Here is a 25,911-nt window from a genome sequence, read left to right on the forward strand (position 1 = left end):
CTGCCAACTAACATCAATATGGCTTTTTCTGGTGAGTACAGAGCTTGATCTCAGTGCACCCACTCAAGAGAAACGCTTTGGGCCAGATCAAAAAACACAGGCACTTAGCAGACAACTTAAAATGGTATTTTATATATATATATATTATTCTATGGTGCTTGCTGGACACCGCAGCCTGCAGCCCCTTGGGCCTGGGTGTGGGTTTTGCAGTTTTTCACCAGCAACCCGCCCCCAGCACCCCAGAGCCCTGGTGTGCTCTGCTGTGCCTGCAGCTGCTGCTGGCCTGGCATCTCCCCCAGCCCATGGTGGCTCTGAAAGCAAGAAATGAGCTGGAGCAGTCGGTTTCAGGCTGATTTTATGCACATGGTGTCAAGCCACCTAGCACAGCCTGGCAGCTTTGAGCTGTTAAAAAAAAAAAAAAAAGAAAAAAAAAGAAAAAAAAGGCCTTTTTCGTTGCTTCATTTGTAAAAATGTGGTGGCTGCTGCTGGTTTTGAATAGAGCAAGGGCTGAACCAGGTCCCTGGGCCCCTGGTCTCAGTGTTCCCACCCCAAAAGGATGGAGCCTGCTAGCCCGTGGCACAAACGCTTTCCAGCTGGCTCGAGGTGAGACTTCTGGCTCCCTTCCCTTCTCCCCCAGCACTTAGCTTTTCCTACCGCCTGGCTCCAGGCGGCTTTCTGCTCGCCAGATTGCTTTCCCCGGCGTCTTGTTACGCGGGGAGCTCAGGCGTCTGGCTGGGTTTGGGTTTCGTGGCCAGGGCTGAGGAGACAGACGCCCAGGGACAAACCTGCGCATCCCGGAGTCCTTCTGTCGGCGCTGCGCTCTCCTCTCCGTTGACAGGACCCAAGCTCTGGTGGGGTCGGCTGTGAGCCTTCTGGGGGTGAGTACCGAGCCACGAAACGCTGCAATTTGTTAGCCAGAACCAAACCCTGTCAGGCAGAGCTGTCCTAAAGTCAGCTGTTGTCTCTGATTCTCAGCCACATTCAGTCTCAGGCACACCCACGTGCAATTTTCAGCCTGAAGGACGCTGTTCTCCCCAGCAGAATTAACCCCCCAGCAGCTTTCCTTCATACAAAGGCAAATCAGGTGTCTCACTGTGTCTGATAAATGGATCCTCCTGCAATAAGATATTCCAGGAAATGACCCTGGCAGGGTGCCTGGAGGGTTTCCTAAACCAGGGTAGCTGCCTCTGCAGCCAGAGCTGGAGACTGCAATTTAATAAGCTCGGTGCAGCTGGCACCAATTTGGAAACTATTGTGCATACGAGCAAACCGCGCTCATTCCCAGGGGTATTTGGCCTTGGATGTGAGCGCAAGTGGAATTTGCACTGAGTTTCTACAGAGTTTTCCATGAAATTTTTACATGCAGAGGGTCAGCTGTGGCATGCAGTCAATCATCACGCCAATTTCACAAATCAATAGGTAAACAGATCAACCTTCAGTTGCTTAAGTGTCTTTTTTTTTTTTCCAGCGTTTTTAAGGGTGAAAGGGAGTGATTATGCCAGAACCGTCTCTCTTATTTTCAAAGAGGGAAATGGATCCCTGCTTTTAACTGGGTATGTCTTAAACTCTACCACAGCCAAGAGGCGTCCTCCCACCACTGCTCTTGTTCTTTTCACCAAACCTTTTTGCAACAGGAATACGTCTGCATTATCAATATTTAACTTCTGCCCCTGGAGGCCTTGGACTCTATTAAACATCCCTACAGCATTATTCATCCTAGAATCTGCATATAAGATTTTGATTTACAAACGTTAAGAAAATCCACTTACGTTTAACTGAAAAACTTCCTTTCCTTTATTCAGTGCAAATTAAATGTCAAAAAAGTTTAGCTCGCACAATTTGGGAACGCCGTGATTTACAAGCACGTTATCTTCTCTCTGTAAATATAGTTGAAGCAGAAAGTCTGCGTGACTTAACTGGAACATTAATCACATCCAAAGCTCTACAGAATGAAGAGTTTTATAGCTATAAGCAAGGCTGCTGCCAGCTCTTATCATGACAGCGAGGTGGTGGGGAAAATAGTAGCCCTTCTGCACCTACGGATGCTTAGAGCACATTAGTGGGCAGCGTTGTGAAACTCTGCAGTAGGGAGCAGCTACTTACCTGACTTAATTCACCCTATTTAGGGGCCTTTCAAGGAAGACAGTTTAAGTATAGCCCACATCATTCAACCTGATTTGGGGGCAGATAAGCATGGGTCAGTTAATATTTAGGATGTGCTGCCTCATGCCACAGCTCCCTAAGTACAACATCCAGACGTATCTTAGTATATCTTAGTATGCAGCAGAGACAAGAGCCAAGGAATAAATACAACGATAAAGATGCATACGTACATCAGCATGACTGGTAAAGGCAGAGCCTCGGATCCCATTAAACCTGTGGGAACAAAAATGTTTTTGCACAGAGTTACATTGTTTAGAGGGAAGGAACGTGGTGCTGAGATACGCTTGCAGTGATAAGAAAGCTTAACAATGCAGACAAACAGACTCCTTAGAGCAATTAGGTGAAAATCAGGGTGTCAAGCCAGATAAGCCAGATAACATTGCCACCTCAAAGAGTAAAAAAAGTCAAAAGAAATCTGAAAAATAACAGGCTGGCCACTGAAAGCCATGTATCAGCTGTGAAGCATCGGATAGGGTGTGAACCTGGATTACGCAGTCAATGGGGAAATGGGAGGGTCCCAGTCATCCAGAAACGAAGTCTATAAACTGTGCTAGGTGTTTGAGCATCAATGCTATTTTGAGTAAACTTTCTCCAAAGTTTTACCACAAACTGCCACTGCTATCTTAACTCAAAGTCAATTCAGGGCTGTTAGGTCAAACAAAACATTCAGGGAAATAGCAGCAGTTTTGTAGAAGCAGATGGGATACAACAGGAATGATCACTCTCATTTTTGATTTAAGCCACTTTTAAAGGATCAGTGTATTTAAAAACAGGAAGGTGAGAATGTTGCTTTTTTTTAAACAAAATTAAAAACTCACAGTGGTTGAGTGGCTGTGCTAACTACCACTGACTAGTATAAATTAGGTAAATTCCCTTGGTTATTTCCATGCATAGGACCACGTGTGCTTTACCAGCACTACAGTACCCTGCAAACTTTAATAGTTTGCTTCAGAAAGCAACCACACAACGTATTGTACTATTACTTGTACATGTTTTTTTTTCAAAAAGTGAATAAACAAGGGTTTTGTCAGTCAGCCCTGGGGGAGGAGTGGGGTGGGAGTGAATACATAAAAAGCCAAACAAACCACTGTCAGCTCTTTTGCACCTATGCTGGTACATAAACCACAAACTCCAGAAAACACTTAAACCTTAACTCACAGAAGAGCAGGCAGATTGAGAAAAATATAGCTGCTGTCAAGCAAAGGAGACAGATGACCTTACCTCCCTTTGTGCCCGTTCAGCTGCCAAACCTCTAGCTCCTCCTTAGCTGTAATCACAGCTTTCTCCGTTGCGGATTTGGGTGCAATTGAGAAGAGTGTATGACGGCCTCAAATAAATAGAATACAAACAGAAGGGGCTCTTGTACTGATCGTGTTATTCAGTTGTATATTTAATGAAAAACTCCATTCGTTTAGTCATAGCTGCTGAAGAATGACAGACTGCCACAAAACCCAGAACATCTGCCCAGACTGCTACAGGACACGCTGGATCTCCTCCAGAGGCTCTGGCAGCATAATGCTGATTTGTAAGAAGCACTGTTGAAATCCACGCATACATAGAAGTTTTTGAGTAACAAAGAACTGGCTATTTCAGGCTTCTGGGACGTCTTAGTTGAAGCTATTTTTCCATTATTAAACGGTTTTGTGGGTTTGTTTGTTGTTTGGTTTTTTTTGTGAAAGACAAAACCAGCAAGAAATTATATGGCAATAGATTTAAGGTATGGTTTGTTTAAATTAATGTCAGGTATACGGAAAGATAATTATTACATTTCAGTCAACTGCAAACAGTAAAAATACCAAAGGTTCCAAAATTTAGTCCAAATGAAATAATTACTAAAAACACCACCCCTATCCTAACAGGCTAAGAAATGGCATCTAACAAAATTACCCACCCAATTATTAAAGAACAGCAATGCTACTAAGAACAGCTCACTAAATTTACAGAACTACATTATCTAAAGTTTATTGCAAAACCAGAAAAGAGACAGCAAACTTGAAGTCTGTCTTTCATTTCAGATTTGTATCGCTTGTCCGAGTTTCACTCACTCACATACACACACACACACACGCAGCCTGTACACAGAAAGTTGCTAACACATTTGAGTTCCCACAGTCTCGCAAGAAACCTTAAAACATTTCAGTAAAAAGTTAAAATGAGGTCTTTTACCACAAGGACTATAAAATCCCCCCTCCCACCCCCCACTACCGTCAAATTTCTAGGTTTTGGATTCTAAAAAGCATACATAAAAAGGAAGTTATTTCAGTAGCACAAAGACTGCCTTAAACATAGCAAAGTACGTCTAAGGAGTTAATGCAACTGAAAGAAAAAAAAAAAAGACCTGCATCATACACAAACAGTGTTTTAATTAACACTGTTGATAAGCTCTAAATCTCTAGCTGGAGTAGAGCATTGTTTGTTTCTGATTAAATTTTAATTCTCAAGTTACATAAAAAAAACAGTTGTAGCAATTCTTCTGAGCTGCTAGTTTCATGAGAAAAAGTCCCTTTCAAAATTTCAATAAATATACTGACATCTAAAGTTAGTTGAGGTTGTCATGCAAGACAAGTTACATAACCAAGACCAACTCAATCTTTATAATAAAGGCAACTTGCATTCAAAAATGAACTTTACCCTTACATTTTTATTCAAAGGGTAAACATGAATTAACCCAGCTGTTTACCTGAATTACAAAAGTAACATGATTCAATATGAAAATAAGAAACTGTCTACAAATCTCTGACAGTAATAAATTGCAATATACAATGCATACAGGAGTTATACAGAGCAACAAACTCTTGTACAAAACAAAAATACTTTAATACCTTTAAAATCCAATTTGTTTTTTTTAAAATCATTCATGAAAAAGATTTGAGTCAGAATTCACACCTCAATTAGTCTAGCTTCAGGTAGCTACATTACAGCTATTTAATATACAAAGAGATAAATCTCTCCACCAGTCATTAAAACTGTCTTTTTGTTAGAGTTTCACTGCTTCTGCGTCTCATGTTCCCAGATCCAAAGTTGTCTTCAAATCATGAGAACTGAATTTGTTGAACACCGGAGATCTATGGAAAGAGAACGGAAGCTTACGTTCAGTGTAACCTTTTTTTGAAATCGCACCACGGTTAGCAGCCTCGAGTTGTCAGAGCGTTGGAATGTCATGACAGCCACCAAAAGACTAAATCATTGATTTCTGGTTTTCAGAACAAGGCAGCTGAACTAGCGTTTGAATGTTAGCAGCAGAAGGGAGAACAGATGACGGGATACTGTACCTGTTGGTATGATGTTGTATAGACCATAACATTCTGCTGTTGGCCGTCTGTAGTTATTAAGCCTGCTGGCAACTGATTAGCTGAAAGAAAAGCATTTAAAGAGAGTTAGACATGATCTGCAGGCTACGTGGAGCCCTGTTTGTAGCATCTGTCACTTAAATAACATTTAGTTGTGGTCCACTCTGGGACTACAGAGCAATTCCTCTCAGGACAGCTACATACTACACTGCATTCAGTCATGCTTGTTACTGAGTGTTAAGTGTCAATGAGCTTATTCCCATTAGTACTTCAGAATCCAAATCCATTATCTGATTTTTCATCACTTAATCTGCACATATCTGAACAAGAAACCCAGTGAAAAAGTCATGCTTCTTTATAAGAACAGGGACCTGAATGTGGAAGAAGCACAAAAGGTGGTAGAGATGAACAGACGCGGGCAATGAATAAAAAAGAAAAAAAAGAAAAGAAATAAAAAAGAAGCACTGGCAGAGATATTGACTGGAAGCCAAAGACCTGACATTATGCCAGATGACTTCAGCATTTCTTTCAGGGTACCACACCAGCGCTCTGAATTTCACAGAGGAAAGACACGGCTAATGAACTGAGTAAAAAGCACTTCTGGCATTTGGGGAGAAAATTCAGGGAGTGATGCTCTAAGTTAAACCCTGACAGTAACATATATGGTAAGCTCTCTGACACTCAGAGTAAATACACGTTACAATTGTTAGTTGGAAGTAAAGCAGCAAAACTTCCAAGCTGTAAGTTCCTATAGCACACCATTCTCCACTAGGAGACAAAAAAGGGCCTATTTTTTCTGTTCTGAATTATGGCTGTTACTATATACAAATAAGATGCAAACCCCATAAAAATCTGAAAACCCAGCATAATCCTAACAGCTTTAATATGAAAGCTGATGCTTGGTTTTGCTTAACATCATCGTATTATCTTTCAAACACTTAAGCTGCACATTAAGAGACTCATTAAGATCAGAGTTAGCAATGGCTTGGGCAGGACTAAAATCTTAGTGCCCTTCAACCCAAGTTCCACATCCAACAGCCAAGTCAGAGACCCAGCATTAACCTCTGGGGAAGATCTAAGACCAAGAGCTCAGGGCTATGCTACAGTAACACAGTTGTCACTACTGCTACTGCTGCAGCAAGACCATCACCCTGAAGGGATCTATAGCTGCACCTCCACAGAGAGAAATGCCTGCAGCACACGACGCAATCAGCTACTTCAGAGACATATTTTTTTCCTCCTCTTCTGTTATCTGCTACTGCAATGTCTCCCTTGGCACCCTTCCAGGACTTAGTATTCTCTTCCAAAGCTGCTCTTTTCAAATCACAGCAGGTTAACGCTTATTTCATAGAGCACACTGAGGCTCCCAGGCCTGGAAAAGGGGGTAGGAGCAGATCTTCAGCCTTCTGCCACTTAATGGGGGCCGTATCAAATTTGTTAAGGGGTCAGAGCATCCACAGATGGAATGGGATTCCTTTTTTCTGGTTTCCAATTTCTGGTGGGCATTGTACTCAGGCCAAGCAGAGCACGAGCATCCTTAAGAAAAAACTTTTAGTGAACTCACCGCTTGGTCCAAAAAAAGGTACTGGATGCAAACACAATCAAAACATTCCAACTATTTTTCCCCCTCAACTCCTGAGCTGCAGTTTAAATGTACAAAGAGCAGACCAGAGCATATACAAGATACAGCTTTTAGAACAGTATCTATATATTGATTTGACAACCTTTCAAGCTGGACAGACCTCCAATAGCTGCAATCCAGGAACTACAAGCAACATATCCAAGGTAAATAAATTGGGTCTGTAGTTTCGTTGGTACCCTACTACTTCTGAACCAAGAACTATTACGTAAGTGAGTACAGATAAGAGTTTGCTATTTGCATTTCCTAATCTTCAATCGGAAAATAAAAAAAAAAAAAGGTAAAAAAAAAAAAAAAGGTAAGCTTTCTGCAAATCCCCTGTAGTATTTAGGTTTAGATTCTTAAATTCCAGTCAGTTTTATGAATTTATCTTCCAACCTAGGAGAGAGCATAAGAGTCTCTACTGTTTTGTATAGCTAAAGTCATCAAGCTAGGAGCAAAGTGTTCTGTTTCAGAACCTGAGTAGGTCATCTCTGTTCTCAGACTTTGAATTTTTGCTAGTTCTGTAGTATACCAATGATCTCACCAGTAACTATGACAAAAGCCACACCTCTTAATTCCTGTACCACCTTATCATGTAAAAGACAAGGTGAAGGCTATGCAAGAATCCAGCACCAACAAAACCAAAAAGCAGAGACCCAGCAAGTGTCAGGCCTTAATTCACAGCATAAGGAAGAAAAATTATAGTGAATGCATATGATGTTCCTTCCCCTATATTTTCTGTTCATTCTTTTGAAAACATAAGAAATACTAATTGCTTTAGAACTCTGTGAAGATTATGTTCTCCACTGGCTCTTTCTGAAAGACCAGATCCCCAGGTCATCACATGATGTTTACTTTAGTTTGTCCCCAACAGTCCTGCAAGTTGAAGAAATGGAGCCTAAATGTGTAGCTATTTAAAAAAAAAAAAAAAAAAAGATAAAATTCAGGTTTGCATCTTTTATTACAATACGTGCTTATGTGTAGAAAAAAAATACTGTCCCTAATGTATATATTTAAAAATCTTCCAGAGCTGACATTAACTATTACTAGAATGTCAGCATTTACGAGTGTATTAGCTCATTCTGACTGTAAGTTCTACTGACTGGGAAGAGTTTATCTTGGCACAGGGTATACTCCAGACATCTCAAATGAAAGCCTCAGGGGATGTAACACAAGTGGTCAGTCCAGAATGTCTTCCTCAGTTAAGAGTTCTGATGTCTAAAGGAAATGCTATCTTTTGAAAAGCCATAGCAATAATTAAATCAATTAAGGAGTATTACTTACTAAATGCTTCCTCTGTGAGCTCCTCACTTAGGCCATCTCCAGTTGTAACTGTTCCCCCAATTCCCTTTTCTCCTTTCATTGCCTGGAGAGAAGAAAAAAAGTATTTGTATTAGAGTATTGTTGGTGTGAGATTGTTTCAAGGACCCAAGACCTCTATCCAAGGTTTGGAAGCTGAGCTGGAGTTTGAAATCCAAGACCTGCAAAACTATTGTATTTAAGACTGTGCACAGTACGAGAATACATGAAGGGTGTTTTTCATCTTAGCCATACTCCTCAGACACAAAAACTCAAAAATTGAGATTGAGTGGAAAAGGTTTTCAGCTGCTGCACAAAGTCAGAGATCTGCAGTAACCCAGCAGCAGTCAGCACGTTTGCAAGAAATCACAGAACCTCAGAACTACTGAGTGTGCAACATTTGCTTACCAACAATATGCAAGCGCCATCCTCATACAACTAAGGGTTGACATTTAAAACCAAGATATTGAATTTCTCCCCCCACAGCAAGGACTAGAGCCAGAAAGGGTATCGGCACAGAAAGCCAAGGCTCCTAGTCATATGCATGCAGTTGTACAACTGTGAGGTTCTATTACATAAGAATACACAGGAAAATATTAAAGGTAATAAATGTGTTCTCTGTGACTGTTTGATAGAGAATAAATGCATAAGCTTCAAAACAGCATTTCATACAGTACCCTGAGGAGGGAATGGATGTTTAAAATTGATAGGAAAAAACATCCAAACCATTACTTAGCTGAAAACCAATCCCAATGATCTGCTACTACAGTATATACATCTGCAAAAAATAGACCTCTCAGAAGAAGAGCAGAATAGACCTACTTCAGACTTCTCCAGAAGAACTGCAACTAGCTCAGCACCACTTGCATTTCTAATTAATGCACATGCCTGTGCTATCCAAAGTACTGTAACTGCTATAGAGAAGTAGAAAAAGACAGCAGACGGCAGTGCTTCAACTTTTAGATTTCACCTCCTGTTACTCAGTTAAACACCCTCTCACAATCCACCATTAAACTTCCCCTTTCCAGATCATTTTTAAGTGCTATCAGCAAATTGAATATCACTAATGAGCCTTAGTGCCATTAATTGAAAAAAACTTTGATTTGCAGAACAGAGAAAGCCTGAAGAACGTCTTCTACAGTAGTGTTAATTCAGACATCCCTGCCTAACTCATGCCAGTAAAACCAAGCTTATTTTCTTTCTTCTTCCCATGATTATTTTAACCCTGAACAATTTCTTCATTTGGGTTTATAAAGAAGGGAGGTCATTGGATAAAAATGCATTTGATTTGTTTGGTTAAATCTGGTATTCTGAGGTAGCAGAATACAAAGTAAAGAAGAAAGCATCATTTCCTTTGGTCTCCAAACAGCAAGGGGGGTGGAGGGGGAAAGAACAAAAATTCCAAGCAGAAGCAACTTTTTTTTTTTTAAAAAAAATACGTATTTCTGAAAGGAAAAAAAATAAGTCACTTTCTGCTAGAGAAGGGATAAAGAAAAAGTGCTTCGATCACATAACTATCAGGTACGAAGTATCAAAAGCAAACTAAGAAAAAAGTAAAGAAAAACAAACAGATTACAACACCACTGTAGCAGATAGCCTTTTATGCGAATAATTATTCCAACATGAGAAAAAAACTTTCTTTTGCATATCTGAAGCCCAGAAAAGTACTAGGCATTAGGCCAGATCCTCAGAGGATGCTGTCTAGTACAGTTTTATTGACTGAACCCAAAGATCGAATTAAGTATTCTTAATAGGCACCTTTAAAGAACAGAATGATTTACTACCAACAATATATTAGACAAAGTTATTCAGTTGAAAGCTCTAACATCTTTGAATCAGCAAGTCTAATCAAAATGCCTTTTTTTTCCCCGTCTTGTTAGGTTCTGGAACATTTTAAAACATCACTGTAGTCCCAATTGGTCCCTGACAATAGCTGTGAGATACAAGGTGGCCATTACACAATGATGACGTGGAGCTTAGAATAAACACAAGCAGGTCAAATAAATGAGGAAACACTGAAGGATATACCAACCTCTCTAAATTTTTGGAGGTATAACTTCAAAGGTTCAACATAGCTATCAAATCCCAAGGTAGACATGGCAAAGAGAATATCTTCTCCATTAATGGTCTTTCTTTTCTCTTGGTGACACCTCTCACTTGCTTCTGACGTTATAAAGCTGATGAATTCACTTACACACTCTTGCACACATTCTTTTGCATCCTTAGCAATCTAGGGAGAAAAAAAAAAGTGTCACAAATTGATTCATCAAGACCAAAGAAAACTTAAAACACAAAACAGAACAAAAACTAAAAAAACAAAAAAAAAACAAAAAAAAAAACAGCAGGTTGCAATAGATCCTAAAGGAAGCATCCCAAAGCCTGATAATGATACCCATTTAGGCAACAACTGTATAAGGGAACCACTGGATGTCATCACTGCTCTGTGGAAACACAGCTGCAACATGATTTTAACTGAAGTTTTACTATTTCAAGCAGAACAACCAAGTGCCAGGGTCTCCTGAACTCATAATTGTGTTCTGTACGAGGTTTTATATATAGATGCATCTCAATATTGTGCCTGAATTTGCTTACCTACTACTTCTCTTTCAACCTGCTCATTACAATATCACAGCCCACTTTCACCTTCCTTTCAATAGACCCAGCAGCTCCAACCCCCCCAGCAGCTCCAACCCCACTGTAGTACATTCCCACAAACCTGGCAATGACAAGTATGTTTATCCTGACCGGATTAAGGGACTAAAATATATGCCTAGCGGTGAGCTTCTCTAGTGCTTTCATATTCTGGTATAAATTTTGCAAATGAGAGTTCAACTGAAGAAACATACGCCCCTGGCAAGAATGAAATAAATTTGATTATGGTTTTCAGCTGGACAAAAGTAATTTACCTGACCTAAAATAACAGCAACCATTACTCACGATTACTTGGGAAGCTGACAGGAGCCAAATGAAGGATTATAATAATTAAGATTCTTATTCTTCACATGTTAAGAACCTGTTTGTATTTTCCTTTTTTTTTTTTTATATATGAAGCAGTAACAATATGTAGAATCTTCACTAGTTCCTCTGGTATTTTCAGAGGAGTAGAGCCAGATTTTTAGAAGTACTCATCAGCCAACAGCTTCCCTTGCAGCTTTTCACAAAGACCTCCCTGATTTTTCAAGATAGCTCATCATCCCATATGCTAAATTCTTGAGAAAAATCTCATCTTGATTGCTAAAATTCATGACAATATGGACCAGTGAAGAAATTTTCACAGCAAAGATATAAATGTAACACCCAGATCTCCAGAAAGCCCTAAACACTATGAAGTACAAGCAGATGCAAGAAAATTTTGCCTTCTATTTAAAGGGATCTCAAAAAAAAAAAAAAAAAAAAAGGAAAAAAGGCAGCCTTAGCTAGAAAAAAAAAAAAAAAGTTGGGCAAGAAGTAATACTGGAATACAACAGACAAATGGCAAGTAATAGCAGTCCTGCAAAGTTTTAAGATCAACTGGTAGAACATTCAAACACTTATAACCAGTCTTAGCTTAAAATTGATTTAAAAGGTCTGTTCTTAGAAGAAATAAGTCTTTCAATATCTGGCTTTACTTGCTACATGATATAAGGCAGGCTTCTTAGGTCATTTTGGTATTTGGACATGTAAAAATTCAGGCAACGGATGACTAACCATTTGCTTTCCTTCACGATGAGAAATAGATTTTTATTTCCCCTACTATATTTCACTTATTCCAAATTTTAAACAACTCAAACAAAGTACAAGATTGAATTTTGTAGGAGAGAATTACATAGAAAGTGTTCTTGCCAACATGGGATTTTCACCAAGTCTGCCTTGTTATGACAATTTCAGAGAACACATCTTGGAAAAAAAAATGCCCTTGAAAGCCCTATGAAGCGCACTCTCAGGAGCTGAAGATCTTGTAATTATGGAAATTATAAAAGGCTTTCAGAACCCTAGGAAAAGTGGACAGATTTTATGTATTTTGAAGGCTTTCCTCCAATAAACAAGGATCATTTGGGAATGTTGTGCTACCAGCTTAAGTGCACTCAGAAGGAGTAAAACTCATTAATACACTTTCTTTACCAGATAAGGACATTACCTTTCCTGTTTGGGGTATAGCATTTTTCATTATCCTTGCAACATTTGCAATTGGAAGATAGATATCTTGTTCTCTAAAACTCTCTTTTGACCCATTTGTATCTTCATGATCATTCATGCTGTCCTCTGTGTCTAATGAAGAAAAGGAAAGTTAGCAGAAATCGTGTTTGATAGACAACAGGCAATAATTAATCAAGCATAAAATATTACACTGAAAGATTAATCATTTTTGAAAGACCAGTGTATTAACATTGTAGAAATAGCCACAAAAAGCAACAGATGTGACATCAGGGTATCTTTATGGGTGTTCAATATCATATTTATCTTACAATGCACAGAAATCTATGGGGCTGCTGAAAACCAAGCATTCTTAATGTCACATCAAAATAAAAATCCTTTCTTAAAAGGTCGAGTTGTGCTTTTTTTTGTTTTGTCACCACCCCCATGGACACAGTATCAATGTTGATAAATCTAAAACTCACCTTTAGATTACAGGAAAAATGCATTATACGGTGAAGCATTATGAATACAAACTGCAAATACTTAGCTTGAGAACTGACAGCAGAGAACTGTACAAGAGGTGGAAGGAAATTACACACAGAGAGAAACAGTACTGGTGCATTTCTTACCATCGTGAGGCTGTATCACATAGTGACTGCCACCAATGTAATCTCCAGCAATTCCTAACTGAGAAGCATCCGTCGTGGAGCTATCACCGTCCATCTAAAACCAGAAGAAGCAATGCTTTCAGGTATGGTTGCTGTGCTGGAAGGGCAGCTATTGCTGAAAAACCACACTTTAAGAAGCTTATGAGACCAATTTTTACAGAGCTTTAAATATTTTGTTATTTGGGAACAGCACACTCATTGGTGCTGAACTTTACTCATTGTTTTGGTTTTGATCAGTCCTTTGGATGCAAAATACTAAAGAATTATTGCAGCTATTTCTCTCATTCATGCAAAAATGAGAAGTTAAAGGAACTTAACTAAAGGAGAGGTAGGTTCATACATTCCATTAAAACAAAGGTTAGCACTTCCTAGTAACTTTTTCTTTTTGGCAAACTATTGCCCATTCCCAGATCAGGTATCAGGGCCAAACACCTATGGAGATGAAAATGCAAAGCCACAGGCAATCAGACTAAACTGCAAGACCATGCTAACAAGTGGAGTGCTTAAAGGTAGTTTTGCTCCCCTTATCTTGCAAAGTAACAACGAAAAGTTTCATTATAAAGAGTTTCATTATTTTTCCAGTAGTAAGGCCACCTAAGACTACTCGTACAGCAGTACAAGATGCTTTTGACATTATTCTTCAAGTCCCAGCTGAATTTCAGCTGTGAGTCTGAAGTCTGCAGAACACAGCGTCACAGGCAAATTGTTAGCTGCTTTTCTGACAGTGAAAATAATGAAATTGCTTTGTGAAACCTGCCCAGAAATTCAGCTGAAGGCACAGGCCGTGCACAGGAACATTTGGTTCACACACCACAAATCCAGATAGCAACTTGTGCGGTTGCCATGACAGGCTGACCAGAACAGGTCAAGGCATCTGCTTCTCTGAACAGCCCTCAAAACCTAACCCCAGTTCACCAAATGTGTTACCTACAGTTCTTACACAGAGCGCACCCTTTGCTTTCCATCGCCCAAGCAGCTTTTCTCAAGCTGACCAACTTTTCCTAGCCAGACCTCGGGACCAGCTCTCCATCCTCATCCTTCCTGAGGCAGGAGTCACTCCCGGGTGTCTTCTGAGTCATGTTTGCCTTTGCTTTCCCAGCTTCTGTCCTGTCTCGCTCCTCGTTTTTCCTCCTCTCACAATGTTCCTACATGGCGGCCAACAAGAATTCTTCTCCTTCAGGCTTTAGAAACTGGGCACAGTTCAGTAGGGGATTTAAATACTAGGAGAAGGAGGGATGCCACGAGACAGGCTCCCTTCCCTGCTGCCTTTGTCCCAGGAGGCACCGACCACATTTCAGCCAGAGGAGTCCAGGAGATGCACCTGCCCTTCCCGTCCTTCTATCCCAGTTATTTGTTGCTAAGTCCCACAATTTGGGAACAAATTTACTTTGTAAATGAGTAGAAATTTGTATCCCTTTAAAAAAGTTTGTATCCCTTTAGTTTGTATCCCTTTTTATCCCAGTACATCACTGCCTGCTGCATCCCCATTTTGTCACAGGACACAACACCCAAATACACCACAGTGAATGCTTCTGCCCAGGCAGCCAGTTACCGTATCACATTTGCTTTTCTACAGAAATAATGAAATTTCTCAAGCACTACCACCAGGCGCTCAGTAGGAAGCTCAGACCAATGTGAAACCGTGGCAGACAACGGCTCTGCTTTCAGAGGGGTTATTTTAGTGGTGCCAAGTACAAGTCTGAATTTGAGTCTCTTAAAACTTGAGCAATCTTGTCTTTTTTCCAGTTGCAGATGTCTTGAAAATTAGCGTATTAAAAAATAAACTTTTCCAGAGCATTTAGCTCCCATACTTCCCAGATATCAGGTTTTTGTGGTCTGGGTTCAAATACATAAGATTGTAATGATGCTGCTTTTGGAGAGGGGAAACAATGCAAAAAATTATGGATGGAGAAATGGCTCCTAGCACATCCAGATCTCTTTCAACATTGGCTCACAGATTCAAAGATATTTCTGAGTGCGTTTACAGACACCTTTGCTCCAGATTTTCTTGGCTGTGGATAACATTTGACAAGTCTACTAATGCTCTGCTGCTCACCTGCTCCTAGACAGTCAGCTCTGCCACCCCCGTTCAGCAGCCCATGCCATCCCCACGAGATGCAGGTACCCCTCCTGTCCTTGGGGAACCACCTCTGTCCCAGGAGGGAGAGGTGGAAAGGGAAGGATTTTGTTGTGGCCGAGCCCCCGCAGCTCACCTGCCTCCAGTTGCCTGAAAGTGGGGGGAGGCAACCTCGTGCTATTTTTGCACCTACCAGAAACACGAGTAACGCAGCCTCTCTCAAATCTGAACTTTGCCTGTGGCCACAAGGGCTGGGCTTTTGCTTTCAAGCTCTGAAGCAGCATCCGGTGCCACGCGTGGCCACAGATGTGCAAGTAACCTGAGTGCTGCTCACATTCATGGCAATGGTGCCACTGGAGGTGGCCTTGGCACTGTTTCAAGGAAAAGCTCTTCTACCTCTTCTTCACCATACTGACTACTGCACACATGACCTGCTGCTTCTTTTAAGGCACTTCTGGTCGTTTTTGATGGGCATTTGTAAAATGATTTTGCCCAAAGGGAGGGCAGTGCTTTATACTTCAGCTTTCCGTGTGCCAGCTGCCGTGCCAATTCACTCCGTCTGCACACTGCAGGCTCTTTGCTTAACGTTGATTCTCAATTTTCCAAAGGGTTTAGAGTTTGCTTACTCAGCTCACTGTAATGACAATGCAAGGATATGGCAATCCTGAGCATCAAGAACACGAAAACTGACATCACCCTTCCTTAAAACAGTTGTGTCACTTTTCCTTCCTCAATCTGGAGTGGTTACGCTCTGCAGTCTGCTAAATCCCAAAAGCTGCTTCCAAAATTAATTTCAGATTTTCTGGTAGTCTTGTTGTTTCAGCTCTGAATTTAACTCCAAATTATGGACTCCAAAAACTTTAAGCTTTGAGTTTTATTCAGCCCCAGCTCTATTTTAAATGCCTTGAGGTTCCCCTCCACCCCCGTCCCTTTCTTTTTTTGGTTTTCGATGAACCGTATCTTCTAAAACGTTGTCTTCTTCTGACTGCAATATTCTTCAAGCTTCTGCAGTGATGTGGCAATTCACTTGTGTCTGCTCTCCCATTCTGCAGGCACTTGCATTTTGTACGTTACCCTTAGCATCCAGCACTAGGTGAACACTAAAGCTTCTCCATACATACCCATCTGAAGCCAAGCCCCCATAACATTAGGGAACCAACGCGCTTTCATTAGCTCCAGTGGCCTTCAAAAGACAATTCCTGTTTGAGTCTCTTCTAAAAGCCTCCTACATCTCTTGGCAGCTTTGACCTCATTAGATTAATGCATCCTCCAAGATCCATATTTACTTTTATTCTCTTCTGTGTCCACGTTTCCATTTCTACTTATAATATGTGTCATCTGATAATTAGTGAGAATTTTCTGCTGCTTATCACCATTACCAATCAAAACCAGCAATTTGATCAGCAAAACTGAAAGGAAAAGGCTTGCAAAAGAAAAAGGCAGATCTGTCTCCGATAAAGCAAACAGGCACGGACAGCCTACTATCTCCTGAAATTACTTCTGTGGCTATTACTGCAAGAAAGGTTTTCAGCTGCCAGGACAACCTTGGGGCAGTGTAACACCTGGCAGGGCCAGGTGCTAATCCAGGATCACGGGACAATTTGGCTGAATCGCAGGGGAAATTCCAGCTGGAAGGGACTCAGGAGGTCTCCAGCCTAACCCCCTGCTCAAAGCAGGGTCAGCTCTGGGCTCAGAGCGGGTTGCTCAGGGCTTCGCCCAGTTGTGTCTCAAAGACCACCATGGATGGAGAGGGCCCAACCGCCCCAGGAGCCTGATCCACTGCTGGACTGGCATCATGCTGAAAAGTTTTGGGCCCCTCAGTACAAGAAGGACACTGAGGCCCTGGAGCGTGTCCAGAGAAGGGCTAGGAAGCTGGTGAAGGGCCTGGAGCACAAGTCCTGTGAGGAGCGGCTGGGGGAACTGGGGGTGTTTAGTCTGGGGAGGAGGAGGCTCAGGGAGGCTCAGAGAGCTCTTATTGCTCTCTGCAGCTACCTGAGAGGAAGGTATGGGGAGCTGTGGGTTGGCCTCTTCTCACAGGTAACTAGTGACAGGACTGGAGGGAATGGCCTCAAGTTGCACCAGGGGAGGTTTAGGTTGGAAATGAGGAGACATTTCTTCTCAGAAAGAGCAGTCAGGCACTGGGACGTGGTGGGAGTCACCGTCCCTGGGGGTGGTCAAGGAAAGGTTGGACGTGGTCACTGGGGACATGGGTTAGTGGGTGACATTGGTGGCAGGGGCTGGTTGGACTGGGTGATCTTGGAGGGCTTTTCCAACCTTAATGATTCTACAAAAAGCAGCAGCATTCCTACACATTACTCCAACCCCAGCAAGTTCTGTGGGAGAAGTGCAGTCAGATTTTATTTTGGTTTTTAATTCAATGCTAGATCACGGTATCTGAATTTAGCAACTGCACTTAATACACCGTACAGTCACCCTACTAATATTTCTTTGAGTTCAGAGTTTGACACAAACATGACCTTGCCGAAAAATGTGGCCACTGCTATCCCACTTACTTCATAAAGAACACACAGGTGCTTCTTCAGGTATTATAGTTTATACTTCAGATGATCAGAACTAAAGAACAAAAAGCACAACCTTCCACTGTCACTACAGTTGCTCTGAAAATGCAATACAACGTAGCATAGAAACAACATGCTGCCTGCAGTAACTGAAGTGCCTAGGAAACTAAAAAAACAGCAATTCTTCAGCTGGCAGGCTTAGTAGGAAAAGAGTGACTTCTCTGGATGGAAGTAGCTGCTAAATTTCATAAACAGACAGAATCCTGGAAGATAAAATCCTAAAATTCGTGTTCAGAAAGGGGCTGGGTGGGTGGGTAATCTCAGAGCAGCCCTTGGACCTGCCACAACTTTCCTAAAAACACTATTTGCAGATTATGGATCTCCTTTGCACCGTGGCAGTTCTGGCACGCAGAAATTGCAATGTTTTTTAATACAAGGTGGTGTCTCCTGCATCTGTGTGGCCACCGAATCACATGAGGAAGGAGGGCTCCCAACACATTGCTCAGTAGCAGGCACTACACGAAACTGCAGTTTTGTGAACTAAACCGCACACTTGTGAAAGGCACTTCCATTTTGTAGCTCACCCTTCGCCTCCAGCACAAGGAAATCACTGACGCTTCTCCACACATACACACATTGACTGAAGCAAGGCCAAGAACCAAGGATGTCAGAAATGACAACGTGTGGGTTTTAAAAGTCACGGAACTGTAGAATCATTTAGGTTGGAAAAGTCCCTTAAGATCCTGAAGTCCAACCACCCACCTAGCTACCCAGCCCACCGCTAAGCCATGTCCCTGAGCACTGCATCCACACACCTCTTAAAGACCTCCAGGGCTGGGGATTCCACCTGGGCAGCCTGTTCAATGCCTGACCACCCTCTCAGTGAATAAATTATTCCTGATAGCTGACCTAAACCTCTCCTGGTGTAACTTGAGATTGTTTCTATGTTGGCAAAAAGCATTTGAACACAGAAGCAGCACAAAGTTGATTTTTTTTCATGCCACTGTCATCTCTATTAGAGGGGACCAAGAAGATACAAATGAACAGATCCAGGAAAAGCAACCCCAGAAATATGTTGAAAGGGAAACACTCCTGATCAAGGGCATCAAAGAAAACTCAATGATAATCTGCAAGCGAGTGCACATACAGGTTTACACTGCCATCTGGTAGAAAGTTTTCTGGGGGATGCTTAAAAAATATGCTTCTGTCAGCTGCCGACAACTCAGACAGTTCCCAGAATATATCTACACTGAATGAAAAAAAAAAAAAAAAAAAACTCACTACCTTAAAGGAAATCTTGCATCCTGCTTAATCTTAAAAGCTCTCTTAAGAGACTGGTATCGTAAGGAGGCAAGAATGCAAGCCCAGAACTGCGAGCACTGAGGCGAGAATGGGTCTTAGACTTACATGAGCATAAGAGGCAAAAACCGAATGAAAGACGGGAAGGTCTTGCCTTCCGAATTACCTGACAGCACTTTGTGAGCCTGGTCTCTCAAGGGAAACCGTGTGTCTCGTCTTCTAAGCGCTTAATGAGGTATTCATGCACACCACCACTCTGCCAAATTTGCTGTCCCACAAGAGTCCCACAGAAGAAAATCGTACATAAAGAACTGAAGCACTTGGCACTCGCCATGTGGCTGTCCCTGCCACTGAAGCAGGACAGAAATGGTAACTAAAGCTGTAGGTAGTAACCGCTTCAGCTGTTGTAGATTTGTTTTGCCACAACCCCTTATCACAGGAAATGTAAGCCTGAAAGCCTGTACGTAACATCTAACAGAGACAACAAAGTTTTACTTGGGCTTTCTGTACCTTCATTTGCTGCTCCTACGTCAAAATACTGAAAGACTTTCTAAATTGAAAATACAGCATTAATTCCCTTTGATTTTCAGTGACTTCTGGAGAATTTGATTTTCCACTGAGTTCTCACCTGGCAGTGAAGCACTGTCTCCTACAGCAGAAAACACTGACTGGGAAACACATCGGCGGGCACAGGGCATCATTCCAGCAGATCCACAGAAACGTAAAGATAAAACCCCTTGGCGCGTGCCCGGAACACAAACAGATGCCGCGCCGTCTCTCTCAATCTCCAGCTCCCCTAATCTCTCACAGCCTCAGGAGTGCCAGATTGACGCCGAGAGTACCCAACAGCTTCACTAACACTCGTTAGCCTGCACCGAGCTCCTTCCCCTGGACCACAGGAAGGAATCCTCCCCCTTATGAAATCCAAGCAGGGCCTCTCCACCCTTCCACCATCCCCATCTGATGATGCCAGACATGTTTATGGCCCATCTTACCAGCCCTAATATCACAGGCCATGGGCTCCCTCACCCTGCAGCGTGGATCCAGCTGTGCTCGAGGAAGCAGTGACTCCTACCCACGCTGAGGAGCTGCTCAGACACCCTGCTAGCTGCAATACATACAGCTGGACTAACAACACACACATTTTTACATCAAACGCAACTGGATCGGTGCTACGGAGAAGCTGACTGACCATCCATGACTTCATTTCTGGCAGAGAGAGGAGAGAGAGAAGCTGGAGACAACCTCTAATGAACAAGGGAATTTAGGTGGCTTTTTTTTGCAGAAGCCAAAGCAGGGCGACAGTGATGAAGAGACACAGCCCCAGCTCCCTCCTGCTGCAGCACTGACCGTAAGGGCCCTGTAATGTTTCCATATTAATTTTTTGGTGCTTTCCTAGCATCCCTGGTGAAAAGCTAAGCTCATCTGTTTACTAAAACAGCAATCCATAAATCATTTTTATTTTAGAAATTGCCCAACATTTGTAAGTTGACTATGTTTTTTCCTTCATTGTGGTATTATCTCTAGTAAGTGTCAAGGATAATTTATTCCTCTCAAGCAACAGGGCAAGTAAGAGTTTCACAACGCTATTTCAGGACAGGCCACTTTTTTCAGGCAAAATCATCGAAATTGTTGACACTTCATTTTATTCTATCAATGTTATTTATAAAAGGTCATCAGTATGTGTGTACAGTGGCATATTTTGCACTTTTTCTGAGCATCCTGCCACTAAAATATTAATTCCCAAACACTACATTTTTCTAAAGTACCATTTTAAGTCTCTTTTCAGTTGACATTTCTGCAAGTGTTCCCCCACCTTTTTTTTTTTTTTAATAAAAGGTGCAACTTCAAAACAGTTTGATAGTGTTTCGTGTTTCCTGTCTTCGCAGTATCTTGGACTGCCTTCGTTTTCCTCTCAAATTCTGTACACTGCCTCCCTCCCTTCATGTAATTATTACCACAAATAGGAGGTTCTCTATTGAACTTTGAACTGCTGTAATTGTCAATTATTAAAGCCTAAAGAGTCATATCCAGTCTCCTTGGCTTCTTTCAAACATAACTTCATGGCTGTACACAATAACAGCCAAGACCATATATAATCACCTGCTCAATGCAGAGCACAAGGAACTCACGCAGACCTCATAAATAATGATTCAGAGAATTACACATGGATCCTTCCTTTACATTGAGCTGTCATGCCATAGGCCACAAAAGCAAATTAAAAAAAAAAACAGTAATCACTAAGCTCGCTGTTTAAAAACGCTATGCTAATGATTAAGCATAAACACCATTTCTCCGTTCCTGCTAGCCAATTAAAGCCAGATTGTGAATAACACCCAAAGCAGATCCTTCCATTTTGCCACTATTGCCCGGGCTCCTTTTGAGAAAGCAGCAATGCTTTTCTGTTGTGGTTTGTTTTTAACTTGACAATAATGTCTATCCAAATCAAACAATGTATTGCAAGGCAGGCAAGGGCTGAAATTCATATTTTCACTTCCCTGCCTGCCTAGAAAAGTTCAGGTCATTGTCAGCAATTATTTTGCCACCCCCCCCCAAACCAACCCAAGCCCACTAGGTAACTTTTACACAACAACTCTTTACAAAACCCAAGCTTTTTGGCTAAGTCCCAATGGACCTGGCAGAGCTGGGATTTGCCTGGTTTTGCATCCTTTCAGCATTACACTTCCAGCGGGACCCGCGATACGTTTCCTTCATCCCCGCGCATCCCAAGAGCTGCGGAAACATTATCAGAGCACGTGGCTCTTTCCCTTTCCAGCGTGATTCCCTGCGAGTAACCTACACGGAGCTCTTCCTTCGGGGACCACCGGCTGCAGCTTCAGGACGGGATCACGGCCGGGGAGCCGGGCACCTCGCTCTGCCCATCTCCGCCACCTGCCACGCGTGTTCCTGGCTGACCCCCCCGCCTGGCGCCCTGCTGGACCTCGCATCCTGACCTTCAACACTGCAGCAGCGCTGGGGCAGGAGGACGAAACCCTCCTGCCCAAACCCCCTGCACCCCCCCCACAGCCCCTCAGCCCCGCGTTTCGGCCCCCCACGCTCCCCGTGGAGCTTCGTGGGGGCTCCCCACACCCCGGCAGCCTCCCCAGTTTCGGGGCAGCCCCAACGCCGTGGGCGTGGTGGCGGGGCCGCGACCCCCTCAACACCGGGGGGCTCGGGGAGGGGAAGGGAAAGGAAAGGAAGAAGGGAAGGGAGCGGGCACGGCGGGGCCGCCACCACCACACCACAAAGCCGCCCCCCGCCGGGCAGCGGGGCCCCGGGGCCGTCCCCGCCTCCTCCTCCTCCACCTCCTCCTCCTCCTCGGACACAAAATGGAGCCGGGAGGGTGGAGGGGGGGGCGCCTCCCGCGGATAGAGAGAGGGCAGCGGGGGGGGCGGCCGCGCTGAGCCCCCCTCCTCCCTTCTTCTTCTTCTTCCCCACCACCGCCTCCTCCTCCTCGCTGCTGCTGCTGCTCCCCGCCCGCCTCGCTTCGCTTCGCCTCCCGGCTCGGCTCCCCCCCAGCTCCTCCGTGCACAAAGCGGCCGCGGCTCCCCGGGGCTGAGCTCGCCCCCCACTTCCTGGTCCCCGCTGGCAGCGGCAGCAGCGGCGGCGGCAGCGCCGGGGCCCGGGGAGGGAGACGGACATTTCATTCGAGCCTGCAGTGGAACCGGTTACCAATCATTGGCCGGAGCCAGGCACAAACCTCCAGTGCGGCCCTGGTTGGCTCCCTCCGCAAATCGGCTGTTTGGTTGGACGGAAAATGGCTGCGAAGGAACCAGTCCCAGCGCGGAGCCCCGCTTCCCGCAGCCGGCCTGCCCTCCCTCCGCGCCGCCTCCCCGCCACGCGCGCCGGCTCTTCCCCTCAGCGCGCTGCCTCCCGCCGCCAAACGGCTTCCTTTCTTTTTTTTTTTTTTTTTTTTTGAAGTCAGAGGTGCTGCGAGGCCGCGTCCTGCCCCTTCCCTCTGTTTCCTCTACACGCACACCATCCCTGAAAACCTTTTTTACTCCCCCCCCCCCCCCTCCATGACACGGGGCCTAAAGGGCCTGGTTTCCTTCCACTTTGTTGTTCTCAACACGCACGGCCTAGGGCTGGCTTCTCCACCGAGATCTATAAACCCCTCTTACAAAACGATTATATGAAACACTTCATAACACACCAGTGCTGCCATTCACTAGGACTGGAGAATGATTTTTGTTTTTGTAGGTGAAGGCAGCCAAAAACACTCCCCACACCTGCCACCAACATGTGTCCATTTGTGATCTCCACAGCAGAAGTAACAGAACAATTTTGTTTCATACTGCCCTTAATAACCTGTAGTAATTCTTCATTACTTCGGAGTCCTAAGTATCTTGCTAAAGTGTAGTGAAGAAACTCATGTTTCACAATGGCCTTTGTCAGCGTTCTTTACCAAGTTAATATCTGATACACGAATACGTTCCTCTCCAGGTTTTCTTCTGGCCTTTGGATTTAAACAAAGCAAAACCCAATAAACCTTATAAATTGCCCCTTGTTTTCACTTAGTAATGTTAGTTTCTTGTATTTCAATATACCAGAAAGATTCATGTTCACTCAAAACGTCCATGGACTGAGTTTCAGGTTTAAAAAGAAACATCAAATGAGACAAATTTTGCATGACCTCAGGTTTTTGCTTCAAATGCTATTTGTGGCTTCATTCTGCCTCCTGGGTACTGTGAGCAGTAATTAGTTAATTTTTTTTTTTTTTTTTTTTTTTTGAAAATGCCTGGAAGATGTAAAGTAATAAAAGAACATTCACTAACTTTGGGGCCTTAGGGAATGCATTTCCCCTTTATCTATTTTACAGCTTGTGTACACTGAATATAATACCATGACAATGCCCTATTCATCTTGCAATGTTCTTTTAAGATCCTACGGATTCTCTCATCTCAACCTGGAATTTCACAACTGAGTAGAAAGACAAATGCTCACCACTGTGCAGGTTCTTCAGGGCACGGTGTAGAAGTTGCACTTTGTTTTGAACAGCTAGTTGACGTTTTGATTGAAAGTGTGGCCCTTAAATCTTATTACTGTATGTTTTTCAAACTCTAAACAAAAATACTAATTGTTTTACCTGTGATGGTTTTGCTGACATTTCTCACGGTTGCATTGATGAAAAAATTACTTGTCCAATGATTTTATTCAACGTTTTTCTGTAGGACAGCATAGTGGGAACAAGTGCTCTCTGTTACTGGTGACAGAAGAGCTCTCGGTAGTTAAGTATGTCAGCTAGCTGAAACGAGGAGATCCAAGACTTCAATCAAGAGTCCTTCTTTACATACCTCTTATCTTGTGTTCCTTTATTAGTAACAGCTTCTATCACACATTTAGCGTGGAGTCTTTAATTGGTTAATTATTTTATCCATATGCTAAGTGCATACTTAAGCTCCATATATTTGCAACACCATGTGTTCTATTCATCCCATATATCCTGACGAGGTACATTTCAATGTGTCCAATCTGCATCTCCCCTCTGCTCAATATTAGTGGTGTCTTGTGAGAACCTTGATAAAGTATCTGGTATAACACTTGCTGCTTTGTTATCTACCTGCTTATCAGTTGCAGTCTCAAATTCCTCATCACAGCATTTAGATGTTATATTTTCCAGGCCTGAATATAATTTCTCCTGTCTGTAGTGTGTTCCTTATATTCTGCAGTCAATCCATTTCTCCTTTTAGACCAGGTCAAATTTTGTCCATACAAAAAGAGGGGAAAAATTTGCAAGAGCAGGTGGAGTTAACTGTAGTAAAATGTAAGAGTTTTCACAGAATCACAGAATTGTCTAGGTTGGAAGAGACCTCAAGATCATTGAGTCCAACCTCTGACCTAAACCTCACAACCTTTTGTGAGGTTGTGATCTATTTTGTGAGGTTGTCATTGATGTCTGAAATTTCCAGTAAGGAAATCAAAACCTTCACATATCTTCTGTTCTATCTGGGTAGCTAAGAAAGCTCACAGAGGTGAGCAGGTGTGCTACAGGTATTACTACAGAACCTTCTTTAAACCGGGATACATCAGCCCAATGCAGATTGTGTCTCAATTGTGGTCTGGACTCTGTCATTTGAAAAAATGTGGTTAAAACAAGAAATTGCAATTTTAAAAGAAATAGCACTGGATGGTAGTAGGGGGTTTATCCGACATCCTCCCAAGTTCTCATTACTGTGCAATTCTGAGTGTAACAGACTGGACATACACGTAGGTCTGTTGTCAAACTATGAACTCCATAATGCTTCAGGAATCTTTTCACTCTTAGCAGATTTGTGGGCTAGAGCATTCTTATTTGTAGTAGAAAGTCCTAATTAAAAGATACTTGTAAGATACTACAGAGCCCAACAGTGCTATGTGGAAAAAAAAAAAATGAATATGGATATTCAGGAGAGATTTTCTACAGGTAAGTAACCAAGCTCAGGAGTCACAGTAGGGTGAGATCAGATGGAATGAATTAAAGTTCAGGACATTTTTAAATTTCCCATAGATCTGTAGCTCTCACTCATGTTGAAAAAAATCTTTAGCTACCCCAGTGTAGCTCGCTTTTAGATTGTATTGCCCTTTAAACACTAAAAATTTTGCCACACTTTGAAGGAACTCAGTGCTTGGGCAGCATTCGTGCTGTGGTCCCACAGCCCTGGCAGGGAGTCATGTGCAGGGGCTGTATTGTGACAGTGCACCAAGAGGCAGCTCTTTAATAGTAGGCGGCTTTGACAGCCCCACCATGGGGACCGAAGGAGGTGTTTATTCACAGCACATTGGTATCCAGCCAAAAGGAGGCTGGACAAAGTGAGATTCTGAAGTGACTGCAGCCCATCTGGGTGGTATGGTCCAAAGAGCACGGTGCAATCTTGGATTC

General features: G+C 42.8%; 1 protein-coding gene and 1 long non-coding RNA gene across 5 annotated transcripts; one reads left to right on the forward strand and one right to left on the reverse strand.

Annotated features, from left to right (window-relative positions):
- Nucleotides 1–454: 454 nt before the first annotated feature.
- LOC137846369 (uncharacterized) lies at nucleotides 455–3,813 on the forward strand. Its single transcript, XR_011090477.1, has 3 exons — nucleotides 455–878; nucleotides 1,469–1,553; nucleotides 3,579–3,813. It is a non-coding gene; the product is annotated as an uncharacterized lncRNA (long non-coding RNA).
- Nucleotides 3,814–4,784: 971 nt separating this feature from the next.
- On the reverse strand, nucleotides 4,785–22,911 carry NFYB (nuclear transcription factor Y subunit beta). 4 transcript variants are annotated; one of them, XM_068664284.1, is made up of 7 exons: nucleotides 22,753–22,911; nucleotides 13,119–13,212; nucleotides 12,491–12,621; nucleotides 10,406–10,603; nucleotides 8,359–8,440; nucleotides 5,436–5,515; nucleotides 4,785–5,228 (listed from the first exon to the last, which is right to left on the reverse strand). In XM_068664284.1, the coding sequence occupies exons 2-7, from the start codon at nucleotides 13,210–13,212 to the stop codon at nucleotides 5,196–5,198; spliced, it is 618 nt and encodes a 205-aa protein (XP_068520385.1). In that variant the 5' UTR covers nucleotides 22,753–22,911; the 3' UTR covers nucleotides 4,785–5,195. The 4 variants fall into 4 exon arrangements, with proteins under 4 accessions (XP_068520385.1, XP_068520387.1, XP_068520386.1 ...); XM_068664286.1 differs by having other exon boundaries at nucleotides 22,725–22,874; XM_068664285.1 differs by lacking the exon at nucleotides 22,753–22,911 and adding an exon at nucleotides 21,853–22,650.
- Between the last annotated feature and the right edge of the window lie 3,000 nt (nucleotides 22,912–25,911).

Source organism: Anas acuta, chromosome 1, assembly GCF_963932015.1.
Source record: "Anas acuta chromosome 1, bAnaAcu1.1, whole genome shotgun sequence".
Lineage (NCBI taxonomy): Eukaryota > Metazoa > Chordata > Aves > Anseriformes > Anatidae > Anas > Anas acuta.

Excerpts from the sequence above, each read along its gene's own strand:
- NFYB (XM_068664284.1), bottom strand. The coding sequence starts at position 13,212 with ATGGACGGTGATAGCTCCACGACGGATGCTTCTCAGTTAGGAATTGCT. Across the intron at positions 12,622-13,118 it reads TGTGATACAGCCTCACGATG|ACACAGAGGACAGCATGAAT; the intron begins GTAAGAAATGCA and ends TTTCTTCATTAG. Across the intron at positions 8,441-10,405 it reads ACCTCCAAAAATTTAGAGAG|GCAATGAAAGGAGAAAAGGG; the intron begins GTTGGTATATCC and ends TCTTCTCTCCAG.